Consider the following 26,525-nt stretch of genomic DNA (forward strand, 5'->3'; position numbering starts at 1 on the left):
AGATAATAGTTACCAAGTTTATTTTTAAACTCTTATCACGTTGGTGATATTCTATTCGAAGCATTTCGTTAAATTTTTACTCATTTTTGAGTCTGTTAATTTTATCCCCTGTTGCCACGTTTGCCCTTCCTATAATTTTGTTGATTCTTATGTAAGCTTTTACCTATTTGTTCGAACATAGTTCCTATTTGTTTTGCCCTGGTAGGCATGGACAAGTAATACGTATACGTATATCGCTGGACTATCCGTACAGTTTTATTCGTTGAGAAATTTTACATCTTAAAATTAAATACCGAGGTACAAGTTACCTATAAACAGTTACCGGACGAGTTCTTACTTTTTCGAGTGTATAAAACTTCAAATTTTACGCAAAATCCGCGTAATTTAATCTTAATAGCTGCAGGAACTCGTCTATGATCGCCATTGGTCGATAGACCCTTGTCGTACGATCTCTTCGCCTCGCAATGATCAGCTGCGCACCTTCTTCATTAAAATGTTGGTGAAATTCGATAACGATTGCTGAGTTTCCGTACGCGAAATCTGTTAGATTTTGAAAAATTAGCTCATTTAGCCGTTGGTCGAAGTCGTTGATATGGAGGAAGCGTATATATTCCGCTCATTGGCAGCGACTGTTACTACGATACGCGGGCGTCGTTGTACTGCGTGTCGAGGTCGCTGGAATTGTAAGAAGATCGATCGGAACGGTGGTCTCATTTCTGGCGGTCGAATGGCCGCAAGCGCCGGATCTAATCCGGGGAAAATCGGCTCCTGAGCCATCGCACGAACGTAGAAAGATTGCGTAGCAAAACACTCGTAAATTAACCGTACGGTAATATTATAAACGCGATCACTTTACATCAATTTACAGTACTCGATATACGCACGCTGCCTCCCTTATACGCTCGAAATATTATGCTTTGCGAGAACGCACTTAATCGAACTACTGGCACATTGGTTGATTTATCAAAATTTTGGTTTGATAATCGTACGAACGCACATTCGAATTTTGCTTAGCAAAATATTCTCCGATCTAGAGTGATGTGATATTTCACGATTGCGATATTCAAGAGAATCAATTTCACTTACCTGTTACAGTAGTTATTCTCTGGCTTTGTACGTGTGTCAATTTGTTCATTTATTGTACTTTAAGTAAAATAAAGAAGTCTATACGTGTGTACATTAATTATTTTATTCGAAACGAAAAATCGAAAAAAATCAGAAATCAGGTACATCTTGACTTAATACTAGGTGGTACGTACGTATCCTACTTAATCTAAACATCTTAAAACTTACATAAATTCCGCCGGGATAAAGCCGAAAGTATCGAGGAAGTCATCGACGACTGTTATGGGTATGCGTACCCGTGCCGTACGGCTTTCTCTGCGAATTACCAATAATCGATCACCATTCGCGAAGTAGAAATTGTGAATCTCCATGATGATTAGCTCTATTGGATTATAGTCAAAATCGAACAATAGATCTTGATGGAACAGCTCGCGGATCATGTTTCGTAGATCAATTCGGGAAAATCTTCTTGTGCATGCTCGTCCTCTAGCTCGTACGTTAACGCTAATCGCATCCGGTATAATATGATCATGGACCATTCCGTTTAATCGTATCCGAACGGTAACATACCCAAATCGTAGGTTCCAGGGTCGACGTCTGCGTAATGCGGGAGCCAGGTATGGGAATGGTCGATTGTTATCCATTGCGATCGTTGAAATTGCCAATAGCACTGTTTTTTTATCACCGTAAGGTACTTGTATAATTATACGTACGCACTTATCTTACATTAAACTATATTACCGCACATGTACTGGTTTCTCGCGAACTTATACTTCACCGCATCAGGCGCTAAATAATAAAAATAGCCACGTTAGCTCTGGTTACGCACAATTACGTCCTTTCGATACTGATCTACACAACATAATAGCCTTTCAATCGATAGATGACGCGTGATGTTTCCAAAACTGAACGGCTGATTCTCGCAAAATTTCCTGGAATTTTACGAGATCGGTACGAAAAGTAGCGAGAGGGTGCGGGTGAATACGAATGATAGAACGACGAGCGTCGCTGAATTGGCTAATTCTAATCTTTTTTGTTCGAACCCATCAACCAAAGCGCCAATTTTTTAATCTTCGATTTTGCTTTTTTACCTTTCTTATCATTTTTCTCCGTATCAGAGTTGTTTGGCGAATTATTTAATATGAATTCCAGTGAGTTTTCTTCGTCCGAAGACAATTCAGACGAGTCACTTTCGCTTTCGCTAACTGATACCGAACGGTCATCTTCGTATTCAGTTTTTGGATCTGGATCAGTACCGTAATACTTGCCGTAGAATTTTTGTTCATTATCAAGCATTTTAATTTGGTTTACCGTTTTGGCATTCTTTTTCAAAATTAACCGTTGTCCCATTCGAAGGGCGGTAGCTGCGAGACGTTCAGATCTTCGAGTTTTCTTTTCCTTTGGTTCTTCATTCGCAGCATCTTTCTCCTTGTCATCCGTGGTTAGATCTATGACAGGTACTTCGTTCGAAGTATTTTCCTTTTTCTTTTTCTTCTTTTTCTTCTTCTTCTTCACAGGTGTGTCCAATTCTTCGTATATTGGCTCTTCACTACTAGTGCCAGCTTTACTAGCTAGGTACTCCGAACGTTTCTTAGCTCGAGCGGCTTGTCTTTGATCTCGCGCGATTTTTTCTAATTTTGACAAAATTACCTTCGTGGCGTTTTTGGTATTTTCATCATTTTTGTCCGATCTTGGAACCTTGATTTTTTGAATTTTTTCGACCATTTCTAATTCATCCTCCTCCGATGATTCGTCGTTGTTGGTTTCAATTTTATGGTCATTCAAAAAATCAGAAATTTTCTTCTCTAACGTACGTTTATCAAGCCACGAACGTAGGCAGGGATCTTTTTCCATTTCTGAAATTTCAGCCTTTTTTAAAAACAACGTCAGTTGTCTAACGTTCGCAATGCGATTCACGTTTGAACCGTCGGTTGGTTCAAGTAGGTACGAGTTGGTACCTGCTCGTTTGAGAATCTTAAATGGACCAATACGCTTTTGGTACAATTTTTTCGCGGTTTGCTTGTCCGAACTAGATAATTTATGATTTGTGAGCAAAACCATATCTCCTTCCTTAAGCGTGTCTGGATCCTTGTGCTCCTTGTTGAACTTGTACTCCTCTTCGATCTTTTTTAATCGTCTTCTTTCCCGAATATAAGTTTCAATTATTTGACGGTCAGTCATTTTATCGATTTGGAATTTCGCCAGTTCAATCGTGTAGACAGCTTTTTTGGCCAAGTGATCCGCTATCACGTTCGTGTATTCGTATTTACGTGCGTAGACGTGGTGAAATTCAATGAAATCGAACGATTTTTTCAATTCCAAAATTTGCTCAAAAAGCTTCTTGTGGTGGACAGGTTTTTTCCTGGCGTTAAGCCACTTGTTTTTCAACCACACGTTAACCGTATGGTTCAGAGCCTTAATGACGTAATTCGAATCTGAAAAAAGTTTAACTTTTTTCACGTCATTAAATTTTAAAATTTCCAATGCTTGAATAATGGCTGACAATTCAGCAAAATTATTCGACAGTTGGAAATCTTCAGTAGGTGATATCCGATCGGATACATTTCTCAATGAATCTGGTGCAAAGCAGATTCCAATCCCCGCTACCGCGTCCGCGTCTCCATTCTTCGAACACGCGCCGTCGGCGGTTACGCGGGCGTATCCGTCTGGATCTAAAATTAAGTCGACCGTAGGGTCTAATTTCTTCGTAAAGCATTCCGATAAAGGGATTGAAGGAGCTTTAATTTTGCTCAAATTCTCTTTCAATTCGATTAATTTATGGGTAAAATCGAATTTCTTTCGTTTATGAGGCATTTTCGCATTTATAGCATCTACCATGCCCCATGCCTCGTTCGGGGTGAATCCGAATGACGTAGGTGTATTATTTATTTCAATTTGGATTTCTCCAATAAAGCCTTGCCATCCCGTATGGGGTTTATGAGGGTTATGAATTTTATTCAATTTCACCCTCAGCTTATCACCGATTACTCGCATCGTACGTTCGACCGAAGACGATTGCGGGTTGTAGGCATTGGTATGGGCTACCTTGATGTCATTATGCTCAAGTAGCTTGTACCAAGATTCACTTATGAATTGAGTACCATTATCGGTAATTACTTTTTTGACGGTTACGTCACGACGTTCGATGTCCGCAAGGACGGTTTGCATTGCGTTGCAGACATCCTTTTGTCGCGTATGACACATTGTTTGGATCCAAGTTTTACCGGTAAAAATGTCTTTTACCACCAGTAAAAATTTAGGGTATCCTTCGATTGCCGGAATTGGTCCAAAAATGTCAACTGACAAAACATCGCCTATGGCGTACGCCTCTATTTGTCCGTATTCTAAGACCTTGTGGTTGGTGTAATTTTTATTTACTTTGCACACAATGCACGTATTACATATTTCGCGTATGTAGTGCATAGAGTTGGGATGATAATACATACGACGAAATATCATTTCCAACTTAGCTGCGCCCAAATGGCCATATGCATAATGCAGGTAGTCTACCGTATCGTAGAATAGGGTGTCTGGTAGGTAGGGTACCAGCGAGCCGTTATCTAGCCTTTTCATTAACATAGGTTTCTTGATAGGTGTGAGGTCGTTGACCTCCTCATCATCCAAGTCCATTTCTTCTCCTGAATTTTCATATACGAGCGTATCTTTAATCGCGAATTTCTTAGCTTTACGCTTTTTTATTTCAATTTCTTTTTTGTCCGTTTCCGGATAATGCGTAGTTAAAATCTTCATGATCGCTTCACATTTTTCATCTCCGTTTTGGAACTTAGGAATATCGTTCAGACGATTATGAAGTATCGTGATATTTTCTTCAACAAATAACACTTCCAAAGGTGGTATTTCGGTCGAAAAATTCTTTAATTCCAATTCTGGCGCTTTTACACTGTACAAGTGCTTATTGGATTTATCCATAGTCCATTGTAGATCGAAACAATTGAACCAAGTAATCCAATGAGCAGCTTTACGATGTGTTTGCGCCATCTCTCTATACCTATTAGCGATCGCCAATAAATTTTTCCGAACGTGAATTTTTCGTCCAATGACCCACATTTGAACTTTCTTCAAAACTTGCACCAGTGTCATCATTTCACGGTCGAAAAGCGTGAAATTCTTCTGATGTGTTTCGAAAAGTTTCGATACAAATAAGCAGATATGCTTCTCTTTCGATACCTTATCTATGTAGAATAACACAGCGTTCATTGCATCTTCGGATACGTACGTATCAAGATACAAATCACCATCTTGAGGCGGTGGTTTCAGTTTGAAATCTTTGCAGTACTCAGCTTTCAATTGCTCAAAAGCTTTTTCTTGCTCCTTGCCCCAAACGACCTTGTCTTCATTACCCTTGGTAAGGTCATAGATAGGTCGCAAAATTTGCATATAATTAGGAATAAAATTCCTATAAAGACCGGTCAGTCCTACCAGAGTGAGAATTTCTTTCACCGTTTTTAGTGCAAATTTCCCTTTCTTCGTGTGTTTTTCAACAAATTCCATAAATTTCTTTATTTTCTCACTCTGTTTGGCAACTTCATCTTTTGAAATAATGAAGCCCAAATGTTCCGCGTATTCGCGGAAAAATTGCGTCTTGTTAGGGTTTAATTTTAAACCATTCTTTCGAATTGCTTCGAATACTTCTTTCAGACGATCTAAAGTCTCTCTAAATGTTGCACCAGACACCTTGACGTCGTCAACAAACTTAGTCACTCCTTTCATGTCAGGAATCACCTGATTTATCATGTGAACGAACTCGCCACTTGATATTTTCAAACCGTACGGTAATCGACAAAACTCATAAACTTGTCCGCATACTTGGAATGCGGTGTATTGACGCGATGCCTCGTCGAGAACCAGCTGCCAGAAACCGGCAGTAAAATCGAGAGTGCAAAATAATTCATCACCTTTGTTTTCAAAGATGATCCATTCAACCGGGTTCGGTTCTGTAAGCACTTGTTGTAGTTTTTTATTGAGTTCGTCGGCATCTAAACACAACCGAATGTCACCGTTCTTTTTTATGACCGGCGCCATCGTATTAATGTATTTTGACCGTGAGGGCCTTATTATACCTTCTCGCAACATTTTTGCGATCGTCTTTCTCAAGGCTTCCATGATCTTCTGCGAAGGACGGAATTTTTCACCTCTCCAAGGACCCAGTTTTGGGTCAATGTCAAACTTGAAGTTGACTCTTTCGCCAACATAGCGACCTGGCGAGTTGCTGAAAATGTCACAGTAGCCTTCAACTTCTTTATAGGCATCGTCTGCCTCTTTCGCGGTAATTTTACCCTTGAGAACGAGGTTGTTTAAGTCATTCTTCATATTCTTTTTATAGAGCTGTTGAGCCTTGAATTGCTCATCGAATAGCTCTTGGTCGAGGTATCCCGATTTTCTGTGTAAGTTGTGCACCATTTCGTGCATGTATTGTGGTTCAACTTCACAATGGTAGACGGACAAGGCGTCCCTATATTCGTCCTCACGTAGGTAAGGTATTTTGAGCGGTTGTCCATTTCGTGGTTTACATAAAGCATAATCGTGCCCCTCTTCTAGCTGAGGTAAAATACCTAAGTATCTCATGGCCACACGGCCCATTATGCACGATTTGGCGGGAGTATCCAAGATGTAAAATGGTGAGTAAATCATCTGAGTACCTACTCTCATACAAATTTCCACGATATGAGTCATTGTTTTGACTAATTTATCATCAGCCATTCTTAATAGTACCGGACGGCGTAATTGGATATACTTAATCCATTGAGGGTGTTGTCGAGTAATATACTCGACGACAGGCTTCGAAATTACATTGGGCAGAGCCCCTGAGTCCAATTGCAACGCCATCGGTTTTAATCCAATCATAACCGGGATTACACACGCTGGATCGACCGTTTGGTGATCAATAAATTGATCACGAGTCATAGATTGTATCTCATCTTCGTTCGAAGCAGGGTGTGCATACTCGATTGCATCAATCGCATTGACTTTCAATTTAGGTGTTTTATCCACTTCCGGATTCTCGTCATCAGAATTAGCATCTTCCATAATCACCTGGTTATCACCTTTGCCAAAAATCTGTTTTGGCGGTTTTGGTGAAAGAATGGTCAATTCTTCAAAGTTCACCGGTTTGGATAAGTGGCCAGCCTTAGCTGGCGGATCATATACAATTTTTGCAAAAATTGCATCGCCGTTTGGCGTTATTTTTCGACGTAAATAAACACCCGTATTTGGACAGCAATCAATTTTCATAGACAACGCTTGGATTAATTTCTTCATCATCGAGTTGTTTATGTAAATTTTCTCGTCCATAGGGTTTTTATTTCGGTCGATATTCGATTCGAATAATGTTTTCAGACGTCCTAATGCAGCTTCCCGCGGCGGGGCCTCTCTATCACGTTTGTAATCAAGTACAGATGTTTCCCATTTATCGAGAGCGTGCACAACCATCTGAAACACGTGCGTGTACATCGACATGTCTGGGTAATATCGATTGTACGCTTTCGAATAAAAGAATTTATTCTGTAATGGTATTACATTATTTCTTTGATCGATCGCAGGTCGATCAAATTCATCGCCATTTTCCGTATGGATCTTTTCTAATTTTAGATATGCGTACGCCATCTGGCGCCAAAACGTGATACGTTTATCGTCTGTTAATTTTACTAAAATATTTCTGTACGTAATGTACCTACTTAGGCTTACTGGTTTGTCACCTTTTTTACGAGGCTTTACCAGCGGCATCATTAAAAATATATGCTGGACTTTTTTGACGTCTAATAGCAAATTAATAATGCTGTTAATTTGCTTCTCTACGACCTCGTAAGGTTTCCTTGAAAAATTCAATTCTCGTTGTCCTAGCGACAATATCACCTTGGCATTAGGTGTAAAAGTCACCTTTTGAAGGCTCGCATAGAGCTCTTCTAGGCCTATTTGATCACGTACGTAATCTGGTAATTTTTCAATTTGGTCAACATCACCTCGTTTGAGATGATGGACCAAACCATCTCCGATCCACACATACTCGTAAAACATATCGTTAGGGATCTCTATGTGGCTAGGTTTATCCCTCTCTTCCCCTAGCTCTGTCGGTTTCCCGAAGTCGCCGTGGTGGCTGCTGGTTGAGTCGTCGTAGACGCTGTATTCGTGGTGCTCGTTAGAATACTTGTAGCTGTAGGAGTAGGCGGGACGTGCGGGTTGTTTACATTCGTGGCCACGTGCGCGGCGGTAGGAGCTGGATGCATAAGCGTGGCGTATTGAACTTGCATCGAATTGTCAATGGTTTGTTGCTGTGGCTGCAATTCGGTAATTGTCGCTTGTTGCATTTGCTGATTTAAACATGCATCATACCAATCATTGTATTGTTTTTGTATTTCATCATACAATGGTTGGTGTTCATCGCTATGATAAAAATCATCATCGTCATTATATTGGGGTTGAAGGGGTACTTGCGTACCATTTACCATTCTTGGTATTCCGTTCGGGTCTATCATCATAAACTTAGCTGGCAAAATAGCCAATGGTGGATTCTGTGCTGTGGGTGGGGGCATCGGAATCGCTGCACTGGCGTTCGCGTTATTTTGTGCGGGTGGTGTATAATACACATCTTGGTTGCGAGGCACATTTCTATTATTTCCTCGGTTAAAAAATAGCCTAGGTATCCATCCTTGTGGATTAGCTTGGCCTTTAATAAATGGAGGGTACCGGAATGCATTCGGACGCACCTGTGGTACCGTTGGTGCCGAAAAAAGTGGATGTTGCATTAATGGGGGAGGAGTGGGAGGGAGCGGTCCCATCGGTTCCATTTGGATCGTAGGTGGAGCATGAGGGGGCCATACCCCACTCATAATCATCTGTTGTTGCAACGTCCACTGGGGGGTTGGTTTGGATTGCACGTTCGGCATAATCCTTACCTTCTTGTGTTTAGCAAAATCGATATTAATTTCACTCAACGCACGTAGCTTTTCAATAAATTGCTCTATTGTTTGACCTTTCTTTTCGACTCGCATCTGGTATGCACCAGGTAGTTTATGTGCGATCGTATCGATTATGTAGGACGTACTACGGTGGTCAGAATGGCTTAGCGCGATAGTAAATCGAATTAATTGCCCAATTACGTCTTGTAGGCTGTTTGCGCAATCAAAATTGTCGCACGCTCGTTCGAGCATATCTTGGGCACGTTCATTCCAATAGAATCTCAAAAAACTCTCCTTTGTACGTTCGTACGTATCATCTGGCGATAACGTCGTCATCCAGGTCTCACGATCGTTCGTAGCTACCACTGTGGTAAACACATGTGCTTTATGCGCATCAGGAGCATTCGTAGCATTTGTAAAATGCTCAAATTTCTGAATGAAATCATGTGGAAACAAGCGATTTTGCTCCGTAAATACTATGTTGGATGCTTTCAATAACATCACGTCGATCTTATTAGGTTGGCGGTTCCCGCCACCTCCTCCTCCGCTCGGAGCATTGTTAACACGTTGTTCGAGGGTATTGACCTTTTTGGCAAGGTGTTCGGTAGTAGCATTTGCATCCTGCAATACCTCTGCATGTTCCTCAAGCTTGTGATCCAGCTCTTGTATGTCATCAAATAATTGATGCATCTCATCATTTGTATCACTTATAAGTTTATTGGTGGTTTCCTGGAACCTGTCATTTTTCTTGACGTATGCCGCAGATGCTTTGTTGATTTTATCAACCTCTTTCTGGTTCGCTTTGGCTATGTCATTGGCCTTTCCGGCCATTGATAATGCACGATTCGCCGCATTGCTCGCCTGTTGTGACGAAACGTCAATTTCATTGATCCTATTTTGCATCTCTTTTTGCTTTTTAAATACCTTTTTAAAACGACCATCGACATAGTTCCAGGTATACGTAAGTCTTTCAGCAACCACATCGAACGATAAATCGCCGGGCGGCATTGTGGGAGGGTTAATTACCTCACCGTCACTCGCGGTAAGGTCATGACTTTCGTCGCCAAAATCGTTCATCTCGTGTAGTGGACCTAAGTTGTTTAATGATGGATTTCGCGACGATTTTTTACTACCTACGTTGCTTGGTTTGCGACCTTGCAAATCTCTCTCGTTTAGGCTTCGTCTGTTAGGCCTATTTCTTAGTCTGTCTTTAAGTTCCGACATACGAGCGATATATTGGAACGGGTATTAAAACAAATAAAATTACTAGCTCGTAAAACAGTAGGCGTTGACAGACAGCAGAAATGCGTGAATGAGTCACACACGCACCGCAGATATAGTTGTTCTGTCTGGGACAAGTTTCGCGCCTCGGACGTTGTACAGAGGTTCCCTTCTGAGATCAAGCGTGACGAGGTCAACTAAGTATGTAGACGCGTTCGCGCCTTTTTTCACACCTAATTGCACACGTTTACAAATATACAAATACCTACACAGGTATTTGCTATCGGAAAGCGGAAGCGAAGCACAAATTAATTAACTTTAAACATAGATTACAGTAGCTAACTGTATTTTAGGCGCGTTTTTCCGTAAGGAAAATCAAGCTCACTTTGCATGCAATAAAGATTTGCGTTGAGGCGCCAATGATAAAATAATATTGTGTCGTAGGTACCTACTAAATATACGTTCGTATATTCGATACCTACTGACTAATTACCTACTCGAATAAGCCGGTAATCGGATACGGAGATGTACTAGTGTAATTGTAATAAAGCTAATTACTTACCTCGGCTATGGGTTTTATAGTACACTACCGAACACAATAAATTATCATACGCAAAGTTCGTGTAAACGAATGTATTTGTCAATAAAGACAACTTAAAACCGACTCGGAGCACTTCAAAGGGTTCAACACAACGATTATTCGGGGGGAATTACAAATTACGTTAACACTACTAAATTATTACTAAACTATAAAATATACAAAAACACTTTAAACCTAGGGCCGGAGCTCTAAAGAATTAAGGACATATTAACTTGGCAACTCGTATACTCGCGGATTCGAACTACGAGTTGGTCCAGTTGCCAAAGAAGCTGGAAGGCTCATTTGACACCTTGACCACTCATTGTTACCAACCACATCACCGAACGGTGCTGGAAGGGTTAAATTACCTGTTTATACACATACGTGTTACCATTAAGGCATATCCGTCTAACAAAGTATTATTTTTCTCGTACACCTCTGTAAAAAATGACCAAAATTGCCATTTAGAAGCTAAAAATGTCCAGTTTTTCCCGTAGATATGCTTGAAAAATGTCAAAAAATTTCCAAACATACCCCATGGTAATTTCCAACACCCCTGAAAGTTTGAAAAAATTCTGATGAAAACTGCCAATGTGGGAAACTTTTAACATTGTAATTTCGCCCCGTTTGAAGGGGTTGGCGGTTCGAAAATTTCACCTCAGGGTCCAGGTGGTTTGAAAAAAATCTGATAAAAACTGCCAGTGGAAATTTTTAATTGAAATTGTGATTTCACCCCGTTGAAGAGGTTATGTAGGATAATTCCACGTCAATTCGACCAAGAAGTGGTAAGGGGGTCGCCGAATTTTTTGAAATTTTTCCTGTGGAAAGACCTTCCAAAGGGATGACCAACGGCGCAAATCGCAGCCATCTAGCATTTTTTTAAAGGCTGATAGGGGGTGTAAAAGTTTTCACTAAACTTAAAATATCATCCATTTCAGCAGTGGATTATTCGATAACCGCGAAACCTACCAAAATGGAACTTTTTCCAATAGTTAGGGGTTTTGAAAGGCTTTTTGGAGATACCATAAAAATCAGTGTTGCCACTTTTTTTCGTACGAAAAATTAGCTCGAAAGTTTCAAAACGTAGTTTTCATATCGTTCGACTCTCAAAATTCTGAAAAAAAATATATTATGGACAACATTTCATGGTGAAGAACATAATATTAAAAAATTGGGATGGTACCATGTTGCAAAGTTGATTTAAAAAAATTGAAAGTTTGCGAAAAAATGCTATTTTTTTATTGAAAACATGAAAAAAAGTTTTGATTGGTGAAGTTGACACATTTGACCCCTATTTTTACGTATCTGTTGAAAAAGTTGAAAAAAAACCTTTCACTCGATGAAATGAACTCTTCACAAAAAAAAATACTTGAAAATTCGAAAAAAATCAATTTTCAATTTCAAACATCAAAAAAAGTTTGAATTTATTCAGTTGTCTTATTTTGACCTTCTTTAAAAAGTTAATAAAAATTACACTCACAACAAAAAAATAAAAGTTCGTTTATTTTTTAAATCTTTTCGAATTTTAATTTTTTTGTGATGAGTACTGATTTTTATGGTATCACCAAAAAGCGTTACAAAACCCCTAACAGGCATCTTACTGGGTCACTTTTATAGTGACTTAGTCACTTTTTTCACGAAAAGTCACTTTTGGTTACTTTTTTCATCAAAAAGTCACTATTGGTCACTTTTTTGAATTTTTTTTTTCGTTTTTTAAACCAAAAAAAAATGTTTTTAATCCAAATTATCTTTTTTTACTCATTTTTGAAGGGTTTTATGCGAATTTTCTTTATTAAACAATTTCAGAATATTAAAAACACAAATTTTTACTTTTCAAAACATCAATTTTCGAAAGCTTTTGCCCTCGCTTCGCTCGGGCTTGTTTTCTTTTCTTTTTCAAAATAAAGATGAAAATTTATTTTTTTAAAAATCAAGTACTATAGCCAAAAAACAAATTTCTCACAAAAAAACATCGTTTTTATGCCTCTCAAAATACAAATTTTCAAGAGCTTTCGCTCTCGATTAGGCCTGTCTTTTTTCATTTTCAAAATCAACTTCCTTCAAAAAAATATCATTCAAATTCTAAAATTTTAAAAATAAAAAAATGCGCTAAGTACTCGTTCTCACATTTAAAAAAAAAACGGATTTTCCGGTGGGGCCAGACTGGAGAATAAAGTAATAGTTTTTAGGCAAGATATTGAACGTTTTTTTGCTTTTGTTTTTCGATTTTTTGCTCTCCAGAACAGAGATGGAACGATTTGCCAATTATAATCGATTATAGTCGATTATAATCGGTCCGATTAAATGACCGGGACATCGTCGATTAATCGGATCTTTTATTTCAGGCTTTTTGATTGGTCAATGGTACCGAACGCCCCGCATGACGTCATGTTTTTTGGCTGATTTAATCTAATTTAATCGGCCGATTATTTCGGCGATTATGCTCCGATTATTTTGAGAAAAATAATCGATGTAGCATCGATTATAATCGATTCCATCTCTGCACCTGAACGCTGGAATTAAAAAAAAATTGGTCACTTTTTTGGTCACTTTTTTCACTGATGAAAGTCACTAAAGTCACTTTTTTTAAAGAAAAATTTGGGTACGATGTCTGCCCTAACTATTGAAAAAAGTACCATTTCGGTACATAGGTATCGCGGTTATCGAGTAATCCACTGCAAAAATGGATGATACATATTTCAAGTACAATGAAAACTTTGACACTCCCTGGCTGCCTTCAAAAATGGGCTAGAGGGCTGCGATTTGCGCCATTGGTCATCCCGTGAAAAAGTCTTTCCACAGGAAACATTTTCAAAAAAAATCGCCGATCCCCCCCCCCCCCTTCCTCCCTTACATCTTATTGGTAGAATTAACGTGGAATGACTCCGAGGTGATTCGGCGATTCGAAAATTTTATCTCAGGGTCCAAGTGGTTTGGACCATAACGAACACCTTCTGCTGATAAGTTTCAAAATTCGAGGATGAAGCCAAATTTCAATTTTAAAATCAAAATCTTGCGCACTTTGATCAAAATTTAAAGAGAAATGTGTCCAGTAAACGTGAAATTCTCTCTAATATCGATTGATGTGATTCTGTAACAATAAGTGGAATTTCTATCGCGTGCCAGGTTGCATTTACTTCTTGAAAAAAAAAAAAAAAAAAAAAAAAAAAAAAAAAACTTGAATTGTAGCACTTTAGCATTTAACAAAATTAACGGTGACCTTCCGATTTTAGATTCGATCGTTCTATCCGGAATCGACCAGGCAAATCGAAGACCCAAAATGACGAAAACTGCATCCAACGTATACGATCTCGTCTATCCGAGTCCAGCAACACTGAAAGAAATCTCATGCAACGCACTCATCACCGGATTATGGCACTGGGAAGTCGACAATCGTAAGATAGATGATTATTACGAATTCATATCCGAGCTGAACCTGTGTAAACACTTGGATCCATACATTCCATCGTCAATCAAACTCATAATTGACGTATACATCGACAAATTTATGACCTCTATGGAGAAATGGTCGGGTTATCATTGCGAAAACCTGTTACATTTTCACGACGACGATGAAAATTGCATTTTGCACGATTTTTATGATTTTAGTACATGCGAACGAGATGGCACTATTCATTATATTCGTACGGCTAAACGATTGATGACGTGTGATCCGTTCAGTAATAATGAAAAATTCAAAATTGCTTGCATGTATTGTTTCGAGGACGATATTAGACGAATTTGGCCCTCGGTGTTGGAGGAATTCGACTTGGAAGATATCGACTTCGATGTGTGTCCGCAATTGTTTTATTGGATTTGCATGCTGAGAAATGAACTGGATCGGATACCTAATCCTGACGATGATCCAATCGATGTCGTAATGCTTCGAGTCAGTCCTTCTCCATCTCACCATTGGTCATCCGTAGTATATTTTTGGAATCGCATCTGTCCTGAAAATCAATTAGACGAAGCCCTAAACTTATACGAAGAAGATGCAGTATCGTTGGTCAGGTTCATTTTACCCAAGTTGAGTGACGAAGTGCTCAATAAGTTTGTAGCTGCAAAAGGTGGTGACCTGATTTACAATTTGTTCATCACCAGCTCTGGTAAATTTTGCGTTCTTCCAACGTGGATGTATATTATAAACAAGATGAGCGAATTTGATTTCAAAAATCTGATGGCGTTACTTATGTGTTACGAGACCAATGATTATTATATCGTTGAGAATGCCCTCAACGAAAATTCTGTCCAACTCGGAGTTCGCTCAAGCAACGAAGATGAAACGTATTTATGCTGCGAAATGTGGAGAAATTCTCCGGATGAATTGAAGCGATCAGCGATCAGAAATATTTCAAGTGAAAATCACTTGTTTTCAAAGCCAGACACCATACCACCGAAATTCAGAGAAACCAGGTTTCTGTTAACTGTGCTGTTGGATGCCTCGATCAAAGAGAGAAATACTTTCTGGCATAAGAATTGGCGTTATTTGATCAGTGGCACACGTGGAAAAGATTTGCATCGAATAATGGAGCTGTGCTTTAGATACGAAGCAGATATTGCCAAATTTAAGGAAACCGTGATCATATGTAGAGACGAGTTGACAAGTACCTGTCAGTATTGCATGCCTCTGTTGAAGCACGGATATTTCAAAGAAATTGATGATTATTTGATCTTCTGCTGCCCTGAAACACGGAAAAGAAAGCTTTTAAAACAGATCATCTTTCGAATGGTTATTATCGATGGTAATTTTTCTTCAACACTTCGACATCTCCTTGAACTCGAATCGAGGAATGAATACATCGACCTCAAAGATGCTTTTGAGGATGGCGATATCGAACTAGCCACCAAACTTAATAATGATTTCGTTTTAGCATGTACCAATGAAGACGTTCTACGTCAATGCATTGACTTGGGTGAAAATTTTTCTTCCCATTATTTGATACTCTTCATTGATATGCTGGTACAAACCGAGGAAGTGAGAGTCACTCTAAAAAAGAACATTATGAATTACGTGAAAGATTTTCTGATAAATGGCGATATCACGAATGTTTCAGTCGATGATTTACAAACAATTGTACTTTGGTGTTTGGGCAATGACGATGAAGTTACCAACTTCAAGAGATCATTATCAATCGATGATGTTTTCAGTCGTGTGAGGAAAGAAGCGGATCTGTCTGAGCTGAAAACTAGAATTCCTGCTTTCGGTGAATTTTTAAAGTGGTACTTTAGAACCCCTGAAGAAATCGAGAAGTTCGAAAGGGAGTTTAGTTCTATATGTGATTCTCCTGTAAGCGACGACGACCTTTAGATCGAATTAGTCGAAGATATGAGCTTTCTTCTCGAAAAGACATTTTTTTTTTTCAAATTCTGCCGAAATCAATATTTTTTCAAAGCTCCAAAAATGCTTCGTTGAGTTACTCGATGTTTCTGTGCAGTGTGTACCGTAATTATAGATACCTAATTATGTACCTAAACCTATCTAGTTTAAGAACTTTAGATCGTGATACTTTTTTTAAAATGAAAAAATTTAAGTGATAAGTTTGTTTTGTATGAATTAATTTTTTTATATGACATTCATCTAATAATAAAAAACTGTTCAGTAGAAGATTCTTTGCAGTTCTTTATATATACATAGGATTACTTAAAATTCGAACTATAAAACAAATTTCAGTACTGAAATGTTTGTCTGAATATATCGACGCGACAAATCAAAATAGTTTGAAATTTCGTGCTGAATTTGAAAATCGCCATCATTTTGCATTTTAATCTACTGTCGTGATTCATAATTTTATCAAGGACGAAATTTTTGTGTTATTTTTTTTTTTTTTTGTTAATTAAGATTTAAATCACCAGAAACTGCAAGTCTTCGATTTGAAAAAATTGTGGGTTGCTTGCATAGGTAGTCTTACATCTGCGCAGTTGATATGCTCCCTCTTTTTACCCCAGCTTCGAACCCATTGTAAATGAGTCACTACAAATCTGTTGTTTATAAAATTTTGCTTGTTTATTGACTATTTATCAAGACCTTTGGGTCGTCGATGTCTGGCACGATCTAAAAGACAAATTCCTATGCAGACTAATTCGTGAAGTTTGGGTGCGATTTCGAGTCTGTGCATTTGAAAGAGAATTTGAATCGTCCATTGTAGAGTCACAAGTCGAGTTTTTTGTCTTTTGGGTGCAATTTGGAGTTTGAGGGTCCAGGAGAATATTTTTTGTGCCAAATTACTTTTTGACGCTTGATATATGTATATCCTGTGAATTAGCACATTATATCACTGTTTTAGGCACATTTTTTCATTTTTTGAAAAAACTGCGTGGTTTTGTGTTCAGGATGAGAGAAATTTTTGAACCGTGAAAAAATTCTATTTTTAGCCAGTTTTTAAAAATTCAAAATTTGAGCCAAACTGAGGTGAAAAACGATAGCTTATTTTACCAAACAGATTTACTAGGATCTAGTATTTTCAACCCATCGAGCAGATTGATTTTGTTTTTGAACCATTCTAAAGCCTCCAGTGGATTTTTGGATTCTCCATATTTGTGACTCTTTCGATTAATTTTGGAGCATACTTTCAAAATCGTTTGATGCTGTTGAAATCCAGTATTTTCTGCAGTGATTTTTTTTTGAAAAAAAATAGAAATTCGTGATGCAAAGAGAAGAAACTAAAATTTGATTTTTACCCTATTTTTAACTTTCATAGTCGATTAGTGGTGGTTTTTAACCGTCTTGGAGCCTCCGTTGACTTTTGATTTTTCCTTTCTAAAAATAAAAAAATACCCTAATTACCTACTTACTGAAAAAAATGTTGGATTTGAACGGACTCGTAAATATGTACGGTATTTTGAAAATACGTGCTTAAATCGATCAAAAGGGTCACAATCATGGTAAATACAAATTTATAGGAACTGAGCTCTATTTTCACCCCATTTTTTTGAAAACTGAAAAGTCCGAAAATCTGCAAATCCGCTAGAGGCTCAGATCGGTTCAAAACCATCGCCAATCAACTTGTGAGATTGAAAATAGCGTACCTGTAAGCTAAATTTTGTAAAATTTTGATGCTTTTCATTTTTTGGTTTAAATTTGAATTTTTTTTAAATTCACCAAAAATCGAAAAATGGGTTTCACTACCAGAAATTTTGGCTGGTGGTGTATTTTGGAGTCCTTTATATGTTAGGGGGAAAACCTGGCTATTTTTGAATATTTGAGCATTCTCTGGTATTTTTTTGCGTATTAACAGAAATTTTGTAAAAATTGAGATTTTCAAGGCTTTTTTTGTTCAAAAAATTGCAACACTGCTGAAATTGTAATAAAGAGAGTGAGAAAGACTACGAATGGGAAAGATAAGGATAATACCATGATAAAGGAGATATTCTTATAATTTTGTTATAGGCGAATCCTGAGAAATATTCGTTGGAGAGGAAATATTTCTCAGGGTCCTGCTTAGCTCAAATTGGAGAGACTTCATCAATCTACTTCACTATTCATCTACACATATCCTCAGTTATATTTATAATCAAAAGTGAAATGATAACTCAAGGAGCAATTATCTACAATAATTATAATCAGAAATAAGTATATAGGTACCTCTAGAGCTGAAAACAGTACTCGCTGACAGCGAGTAACTATCGTATCCGTATTGTAAATTCTCGCTACTCGGTAGTAGCGGGTAGCGAATTGAAAAAATGTCACACCGGTTCAGGATATAACTAGTAAGGGTAAGGACGCCCAATTCCGACCAGTGCCTAATCCCGACCACCCTTTATATCTCGTCTGTTCTTAGCGCTACCTATTGGAAAATGGTATAAATGTGTTCCTCTATCACAGATGATTAAGTTGAGACATACCCGGCCGCTGTAGAGCCAAACCTCGCAAAATAAATCCAAGTTGAAGAAATTCCATGTTCAAAAAATTGTTTTTCAACATTTTTCGTCGCCAAAATTTTTTAATTAGTTTTGAATAATTTTATGGTTTTAAATACGTTTTGTAATGGTTATTGACTGAAGATTCCGATGATATAGCCGCTTTTTTAATCCATCAAAGGTATGTATAAAAAATTTTCACGTAAGTGTAAAATGGTATGGGTCTCCTAATCCCGACCACCCATAAGATCATGTAAATTCTTCAGGGTGGTCGGGATTAAAGTACCAAATTCATTATTCAAACAGTCATTTTTGAGGTGCCTCGGAAGAAAATCCCAAAAAGCCATAAAGCATTATTCTATAACCCCAAAATTTTAATATGAGTTGGGGGAAGGTTCAATCTATCTTTTAAGCTATTTACTGTATTTTCATGTGAAATAGTATTTTATTGGTTGCTGCACTTTCAAATGTGGTCGGAATTAGGATACCCAACTTTTTGGAGGTGGTCGGGATTAGGGTACCAAAATTTGAAAAATCATTTTTGAGATGTTGCGGGAAAAAATTCAAAAAAAATATTAAGAATCATTCGTTTATGCCAAAATTTTGATATGAGTTAGGGGAAGGTTCAACCTATCTTTTAAGCCATTTCCCATGTTTTGAAGTGAAATAGTCTTTGATCAGTGGCGGTTTTACTAAAAGTGGTCGGTTTTGGGGCTCCTTACCCTTAGCGCATTGAATGGGTAGCTGGTGTACCGGCATGACATCATCATTGTCATCAATCATGTCAAACGTCAATCACACATACGAACGACAGGTGTCGAAGCGTAACTCCTCCCACTTACGCATTGTCAAATTTTGGGGTGCATGCGCAGACCAAGTGCCAAAACATTCGGGTTGTACTCGCTATACGCTACTATCTATATCCGAATCAACCCGATACAACCACTAGCGGGTTTAGCCGGTATTTTAACCAGATACCGGTTAGCGGGTAGCGTAACGGTTTTCAGCTAGATGTCTGTACCAAATAATTTACAAGAGTCTAGACGTAAATTATTCTGTGTTGCCAAGAGATACAATGGCTGCAGCATAACCAGCCAAGATTATGCGGGTGATGTAAAACACACACGAGCTAGGCTCGGAAGATTGTTAATTAGGCGGATTAAAACAATAATAGGCAAGGTAAAACAGCTAGTATAAATTACGAAGATCTACCTATAAGTGACTAACACCTCTTCTCCTATACTTACTTAGATCAATACAATTACGCTAGATATAATTTACGTAATTAGCTAAAGTAAGGGTGCACACAACCCTAATTAAAGGATTCGACGATTACCTGGGAAAAGAGGTACACTTCTGTAATAACTGTACACTTTGCCTGCCTCTCCTGTGCAACCCCAATACTAGTCACATTGGCAGGTATTGTTAGTAGATCCATATGAGGCCTATAGAATCAAATGCCTACTTCTCCACTTTTTTTCGAAAATGAGTTAAGCATGGTTTGGTATACTACAACATGTCCCGCATCTGATGAAAATGTCAAAATTTGAATTTCGGTCAAGGAAGTATGGTAAAACAGCGTGTAAAGTTAGGGGTTAGAATCAAAACTCTACTTTTTTAATGGAGAAGTCGAGTTTTCAAACGAACCTGGCGGATTTCGAATGAAGGACTAGTGTTATGCCTTGAAATTAGGCTTGAAATTGAATAAATTCATCAAGTGAGGACCCTTCCCCCAAAAAACACCTTTCATTTTTATTAACAAAAATTAATTTTTTTTACTTTGAAAAAAAAGGAAAATAATTTCAATTTCCAAATGAATGGTCAAAAATGCAATATTATTTTAATTTCTCAAACTTTCCAAGCTTTCTTCAACTTTTAGCACCATATTACTAGAAAAATTTTTGATTAAGTGCCCTAAAACGATGTAAAAAGTGTATGGTTGGAGACAAAACTTAACTTCTCCTAACTTCAAACTGCCCAGGAACTCTTACGGCAACGCGTAGGGTAAAACAAACATGTGGGTCACTATCATCTTGTTGGTACAAAAATATTAGACATATTACCTCGATATTTTATGTTACGATAAATGCTGGGGAGGTTTTTTGCGTTTTTCTCAAAAAGTTCGAAAATGGAGAAGTAGAGATTTGATTCTAGTGGCCTCATATTTGTAGGGTTATCATTAGGGACGGGAAATGCTCGTGCACATTGTTTTGCGTGCGCGCATTTGCTCAAGCACACTAGCATATTTTACTATTACGCATCCCCTTACTTGATACACATTATGTAGAAAGTCATTACACAAAATAAGTGTAATCTAATACAAATCACAATGAAGATCAAAAAGTTGAAAAATGCATTAAATTTACAAAAAAAAAAGGCAAGAATATCAAAAATGAGTAATAAATGTCCGAAATTTTTGAAAATTTCCTTATTTTTTCCTTGAAAATGCTTGTGCTCGAGCAAATTACTAAAATGCGTTCTCGCGCATTTGAGCAAATGCTCATCGTGCTGTTGCGCGCATTTGAGCATGCCATCCCTAGTTATCATCTCAGATTTCCGGATTAATCTTGAGATGAGCCAAAAAGTACCACGGTCTTACGAGGAATTAACGAAGTATCGCGTTATAAAAAGAAATCAAATAATTCCATCTATAGATGGATACACTAAAAATGTAGGGACCAGAGTACCATAAGGATACCCTGGTCAGCAACATTTAGCTGGTTGAGCTTAAGAAGAAACGGTCGCGAACTGTTCCGTCAGAAGACTGATTTTTTTAGCAAGTACGAAGCTGGAGCTGGACCTCAGCTTCGACAGAATTATCGTGTGATAGCCATGAGTGCGCCCCTACAGTAGAATTCGCATAATCTTGCCTAAGGTCGGCAAGATCATAAAACTACGTAGCGGAGGGATTACGTTATGAATACCTACAGGTGGTCAGGGCAATCCTGCTCATCATAAAATAACATCGAGAAAATTTTTTGCCGAAATCATTTATGAATAATGAATGACTTATTTTGCCTATTTTTTAAAAATAAAAATTTTTTTTTTGATCACTGAATTCATTTTGAGAGCTTGAAAAATCCTTTTCAGGGGTACGTTACTCAAACTTAAATTTTTGCATACATTGGTTGAGAAAATTGCATAAAATATTGCATACTTTCATCATATTCCTGCATAAAAAACCCAAGCTCTACTTACATATCACGTCATAAAACACATTTTTAGTACCTATCGTGTCTGTTGAGTTTTCTGCTTTAAACCATTCCCCCAATGTCACCAAACATAGGGTTTTCTTTCATACCAGGCCCTTTTTTTGCTGAGCCCAAGGATAGCCGCCCCTTGCCGTCCCCACTAGGCGCTTTTGTTACGTTCATTAGCATCGGTAAAGAAACACATGGACATATTATGTACTCCACAAAATTAACTCTAATTTTACGATTTTAGATTCGTTTGTTCAACCTGCAATCGAGGCAAATTGATGATTTGAACTGACTGAAATGGTATCCAACGTTTTTGATCTCATCTATCCGAGTCCAGCAACCCTACAAGAAATATCATCTGGCGCACTTGTTTCCGCATTATGGCACTGGGAAGTCAAAAATCGTGTGAATGACGATTTTGAAGAGTTCTTATCAGAATTGGATTTGTGTCAAAGTCTACCCCTCAAAATGCCTTCTCCTATCAAACGCATGATCCAAGAATACAGCCAGAGATTCGTTTCCTCAATAAAACAATGGTTGTTTGGCCATTACAAAAGACTGTTTCATTTTCATCGCAACAATAAATTTCATATTCTGCATGATTTTTATGATTTTACGTGCAACCGGTTCGGCAATATTCATTTTCTTCGCACAGCTAGACGAATGATGATTTGTGATCGACTGAGTAATGAGGAAAAATTCAAAATTGCCTGCATGTACTGTTTTGAGGATGATATCAGACGGATTTGGCCTTTGGTGTCAGAGAGACTTCGCTTCAATGTGACGAACTATTCACATTTAGAAGAAAATCCCGAATTGTTTTATTGGATTTCAAAGCTGAGAAACGAACCGGATCAGATGCCCGATAATGGCAATGATACACTCGCTGACGTAATCGTTGGATCCTATATATCTCCATCTCTTCATTGGTCATCCGTATTGTATTTTTGGAATCGTGCTAGCCCAGAAAATCGCTTGGCTCGTGCCATTGACCTGTCCCAAGACATTAAAGAAATATTTGTTAGGTTCATTTTGCACACATTGAGTGATCAAGAGCTCGATGAGTTTGCCGCTGAAAAAGCCAGCTCCCTGATGTATGCATTGTTGACCAACAGCTTTGATAAATTTTGCGTTCTTCCAACGTGGATGTATATTAAGAACAAAATGAACGAAAGTAATTTTCCACGCCTAATTGGGGCGCTTATCAAGTATGAGACTAATTATTATGATAATACTCTTGTCGATGAAGAAGACCCTTTCCGACTTGATGATTGGTCGAGCACCGGAGATAACACTTACTTGTGTTGCGAAGTATGGAGAAGTACTCCAGACGAATTGAAGCGATCAGCAATCAAATATATTTTGACTCGAGACCAGTTGTTTATCAGAAAGCACATCAGACCCACATTATTTAAAGAAACTAGGTTTTTATTGACTGTGCTTTCGGACGCTTCGTTCGAAGATAGAAATGCTTTGTGGCATAAGTATTGGCGTCATATGATGACTGATATGCGTGTAACAGATTTGCATCGAATAATGAAATTGTGCTTCAGAGACGAAAATGATATTACCCGATTTAAAGAGACCTCTATGGCTGAACACGAAAATATCGGTGAGTATTGCAATATGCTGATGAAGCTGGGATATTTCAAAGAACTGAACGATATTTTGATGTTCTGCTGTCCTGATACAAACAAAAGAAAAGTTATAAAACAGTTCGTAACATATTCGTGTTTTTTCGATGAACCTATGGTCATTAATGAGGGGCACCTGACCGAAGTCGAATTGATGAACGAGTTCATCAACGATGCCTCTGACGACGCCGAAACAGCAGCCAGTTTCAAAAATGGATTCGCATCGTTTAGTAGAGTTGAAAAAATTCTACGCCAATGCATTATTTCTGAGTTTAATTGTGCATCATCCGATCATTTGATACATTTCATCGAAACATTGGTACACACCGAGGACGCGACAGTCGCTCTAAAACAAGAGATTTTGAATTATGTGAGAGGTTTTCTGATGAACGGTAATGTCACGGGTGCTTCGGTTTATGATTTACAAACAATTTTACTCTGGTGTTTGGGCAATGAAGATCAAGTTACCAACTTCAAGCAATCATTATCAATCAGTCATGTTTTCCGTCTTGTGAGAAGTGAAGCCAATCTGTTTGAGCTGAAAACTGATCCCAATTTCGATGAATTTTTAAAGTGGTATTTTAGAACCTCTGAAAAAATTGAAGAGTTTGAAAGGCAATTTTCTGATCAGTCAAAGATATGACGTACTTACACGAAAACCATCGTTTGGATTTGAATATTATAACATTTATCATGTATTGAGTTATCCGATATTTTATTATAATTGTGATACTTTTTATTAAGTATTATTATAAAATTTCATTTTATTTTATAAAAATGAAAATAAACATTTTTAATTTTCTTTCCATCTATTTACTCATTAGGAGGAATTAAGAGATCGAAGTGAGAGGACTCTAAATCAATGCAGAAATTGAGAATTTTCAATTAGTTACATACCTGCTTTTTATTACATTTCTTCTTCGGTTTTTTCCATTTTTGAAGAGCGTCTCCTGCGTCTTAATTTTCAGTTCACAACTGAAATTTTCAGAATTTTTTGTAAAAACCCCCAAAATTTTAGAGATTGGAACAAACAATTTCAAACGAGGAATAAAAAAAACGTCGAGCTCAGAAGTGACCCTTTCAAGGTACATATATCCGCTTCGGATATGAATCATGCTTCGATTTTTTGGAAAAGTATGGTCTGAAACCCCCATAACAATGACGTAAATCGGTCCTAAAACTAAGTAGGTAATATCAACTCCACAGAAAACCGAATTTCTCTATTTCCGGGCATTCTGTAGCCACCAGCGCGATTTTCCAACTCCTCGGGATTTTATAGTTTCTCCATAAAGTGTAGAAATATCAATTTGGTGAGATAAAAATCGAGTTGAGGCTTATTTTTACATTTTAGCCTGTTCAAAGAGCTTATCTACATTTCAGCCAATTTCCAGGTGAATACGTCGAATGCTTGTTTTTGGGCAGAATACGAATTTATAAAAGGAAGAAATATCATATAGGTACCTAAATAGATTTTTCTGTTCGTTGGAAAATTTGTGGAATTTGCCCAAATAGTTGGGTTTTGACTGAAAACCAATTTCCTGAATCTGAATTTTAAAACTTTGACAATTTCTTACTGTTACTTAAAATTGGCAATATTGGCCAAAAAACTGGACCGTCTTGGGTCTCAAAATATTCCATTCGTTTCGAAAATGAAATTCCATACTTTGGCTTGAGAGTCATTCCACGTCAATTCGACCAAAAAGTAGTAAGTAGGGTCGGCGATTTTTTTGAAAATTTTCCTGTGGAAAGATCTTCCAAAGGGATGACCAAAGGCGCAAATCGTAGCCTTCTAGCCTTTTTTTAAAGGTTGAGCCTACGGGTTGTCAAAGTTTTCAGTGAACTTGAAATGTATCATCCATTTCAGCAGTGGATTACTCGATAACCGCGATACCTACCAAAATGGATTATTTCTCAATAGTTAGAGGTTTTGAAAGAATTCCTATAGGAACTAAATCTCAATTTTAACCACAATTTTTGAAAACTGAAAAATTCAAAAATCAGCTGGAAGCTCCAGATTGGTTTAAAACCATTGCCAATCAATTCAAGAGGTTGAAAATAAAGTACAAACTGAATTTCAGCTTTTCAGGTCAATATTTTGTAAAATTTTGATTTTTTTCATTTTTTGGTCTAAAGGGTACCCCCGGATAAGATAGGCAAAATGCCCTTAACCTCGGATTTCGATGAAATTCACAGGATATGTTTAGTATCCCCAAAAAATAATTTTGGGCCTATAACCCGCTCCCCACCCCACCCCCCTCAGGCAGGGGGGGCCAAAAAACGCGTTTTTCAGGGGGAAAATTCTGCATCAGCGAGTAATTGAGGTAAATTTATTCTGTAAACGAATATAGTTAGAGGATACATGGGGGTACCTCCCTGAATTTTTTTAGAATTTTTCATCGCATGGGGGGAGAAGGAGGGACAGAAGAAAACTTTAAATCGACATTACTCCGGAACGAAAAAACATACCAAAACGATTTTTTCGTCAAATATGTATTTTTAGGTCTACTTTCTATAAGTATAAATCATCACCCGGCCATTTGGAGTGGTGGGTCAAGCTCAAAAGCTCAAAAAACTCTCAAAAAAACACGTTTTTTACGTTTTTCTCCAAAAATATGGACAAATGGCCGAAATCGAAGAGAACCAAGTTGTTCAGCGTGAAATTTTACCTCAGAATGGGTAATTGAAAATTCATTTATACCGCGCGATGGTATGGTAAAACTACACGCGCAGAAGTATTTTTGCTAATGTGTATGTATCAAGATAGCTAAAAGGGTATTCCTGAGTAAAATAGGTAAAATGCCCCTGTCCTCAGATTTCTGAAACTTTGATGAAACATCGTTGGGTACCTTTAAAAAAAAATATTGGAGCCAAAAAAAATTCCCCCACCCCACCTCCCTTGCTCATAATAGCGAAAAAACGTTTTTTTTTTGTGGGAGGGATCATGCTTCAACGAGTTTTGAAAAAAAAATCAGTATTCACTCAAAATATGTACTTAAAGAAGATATGAATGTAGCAACGTAATTTTTTTCAAAAATTGTTGGCTCCCCAGGGG

General features: G+C 37.8%; 1 protein-coding gene across 9 annotated transcripts in view; it reads left to right on the forward strand.

The window, feature by feature from the left end:
- LOC135834500 (uncharacterized) overlaps nucleotides 1-26,525 on the forward strand; it is a 227,586-nt gene that overhangs the window by 145,518 nt on the left and 55,543 nt on the right. Inside the window, exon 6 of one of the 9 annotated variants that reach the window (XM_065348405.1) lies at nucleotides 22,084-24,275. The exons of 7 other annotated variants lie outside the window; for them this stretch is intronic. In XM_065348405.1, coding sequence (XP_065204477.1) covers nucleotides 22,137-24,116 — 1,980 coding nt within the window. In that variant the 5' untranslated portion in view covers nucleotides 22,084-22,136 and the 3' untranslated portion in view covers nucleotides 24,117-24,275. Of the gene's footprint in view, nucleotides 1-14,015; nucleotides 16,526-22,083; nucleotides 24,276-26,525 lie in introns of those variants that run through there. One more of the 9 variants, XM_065348392.1, reaches the window with a different exon arrangement.

The sequence above is a fragment of the Planococcus citri genome, chromosome 2, assembly GCF_950023065.1.
Source record: "Planococcus citri chromosome 2, ihPlaCitr1.1, whole genome shotgun sequence".
NCBI lineage: Eukaryota > Metazoa > Arthropoda > Insecta > Hemiptera > Pseudococcidae > Planococcus > Planococcus citri.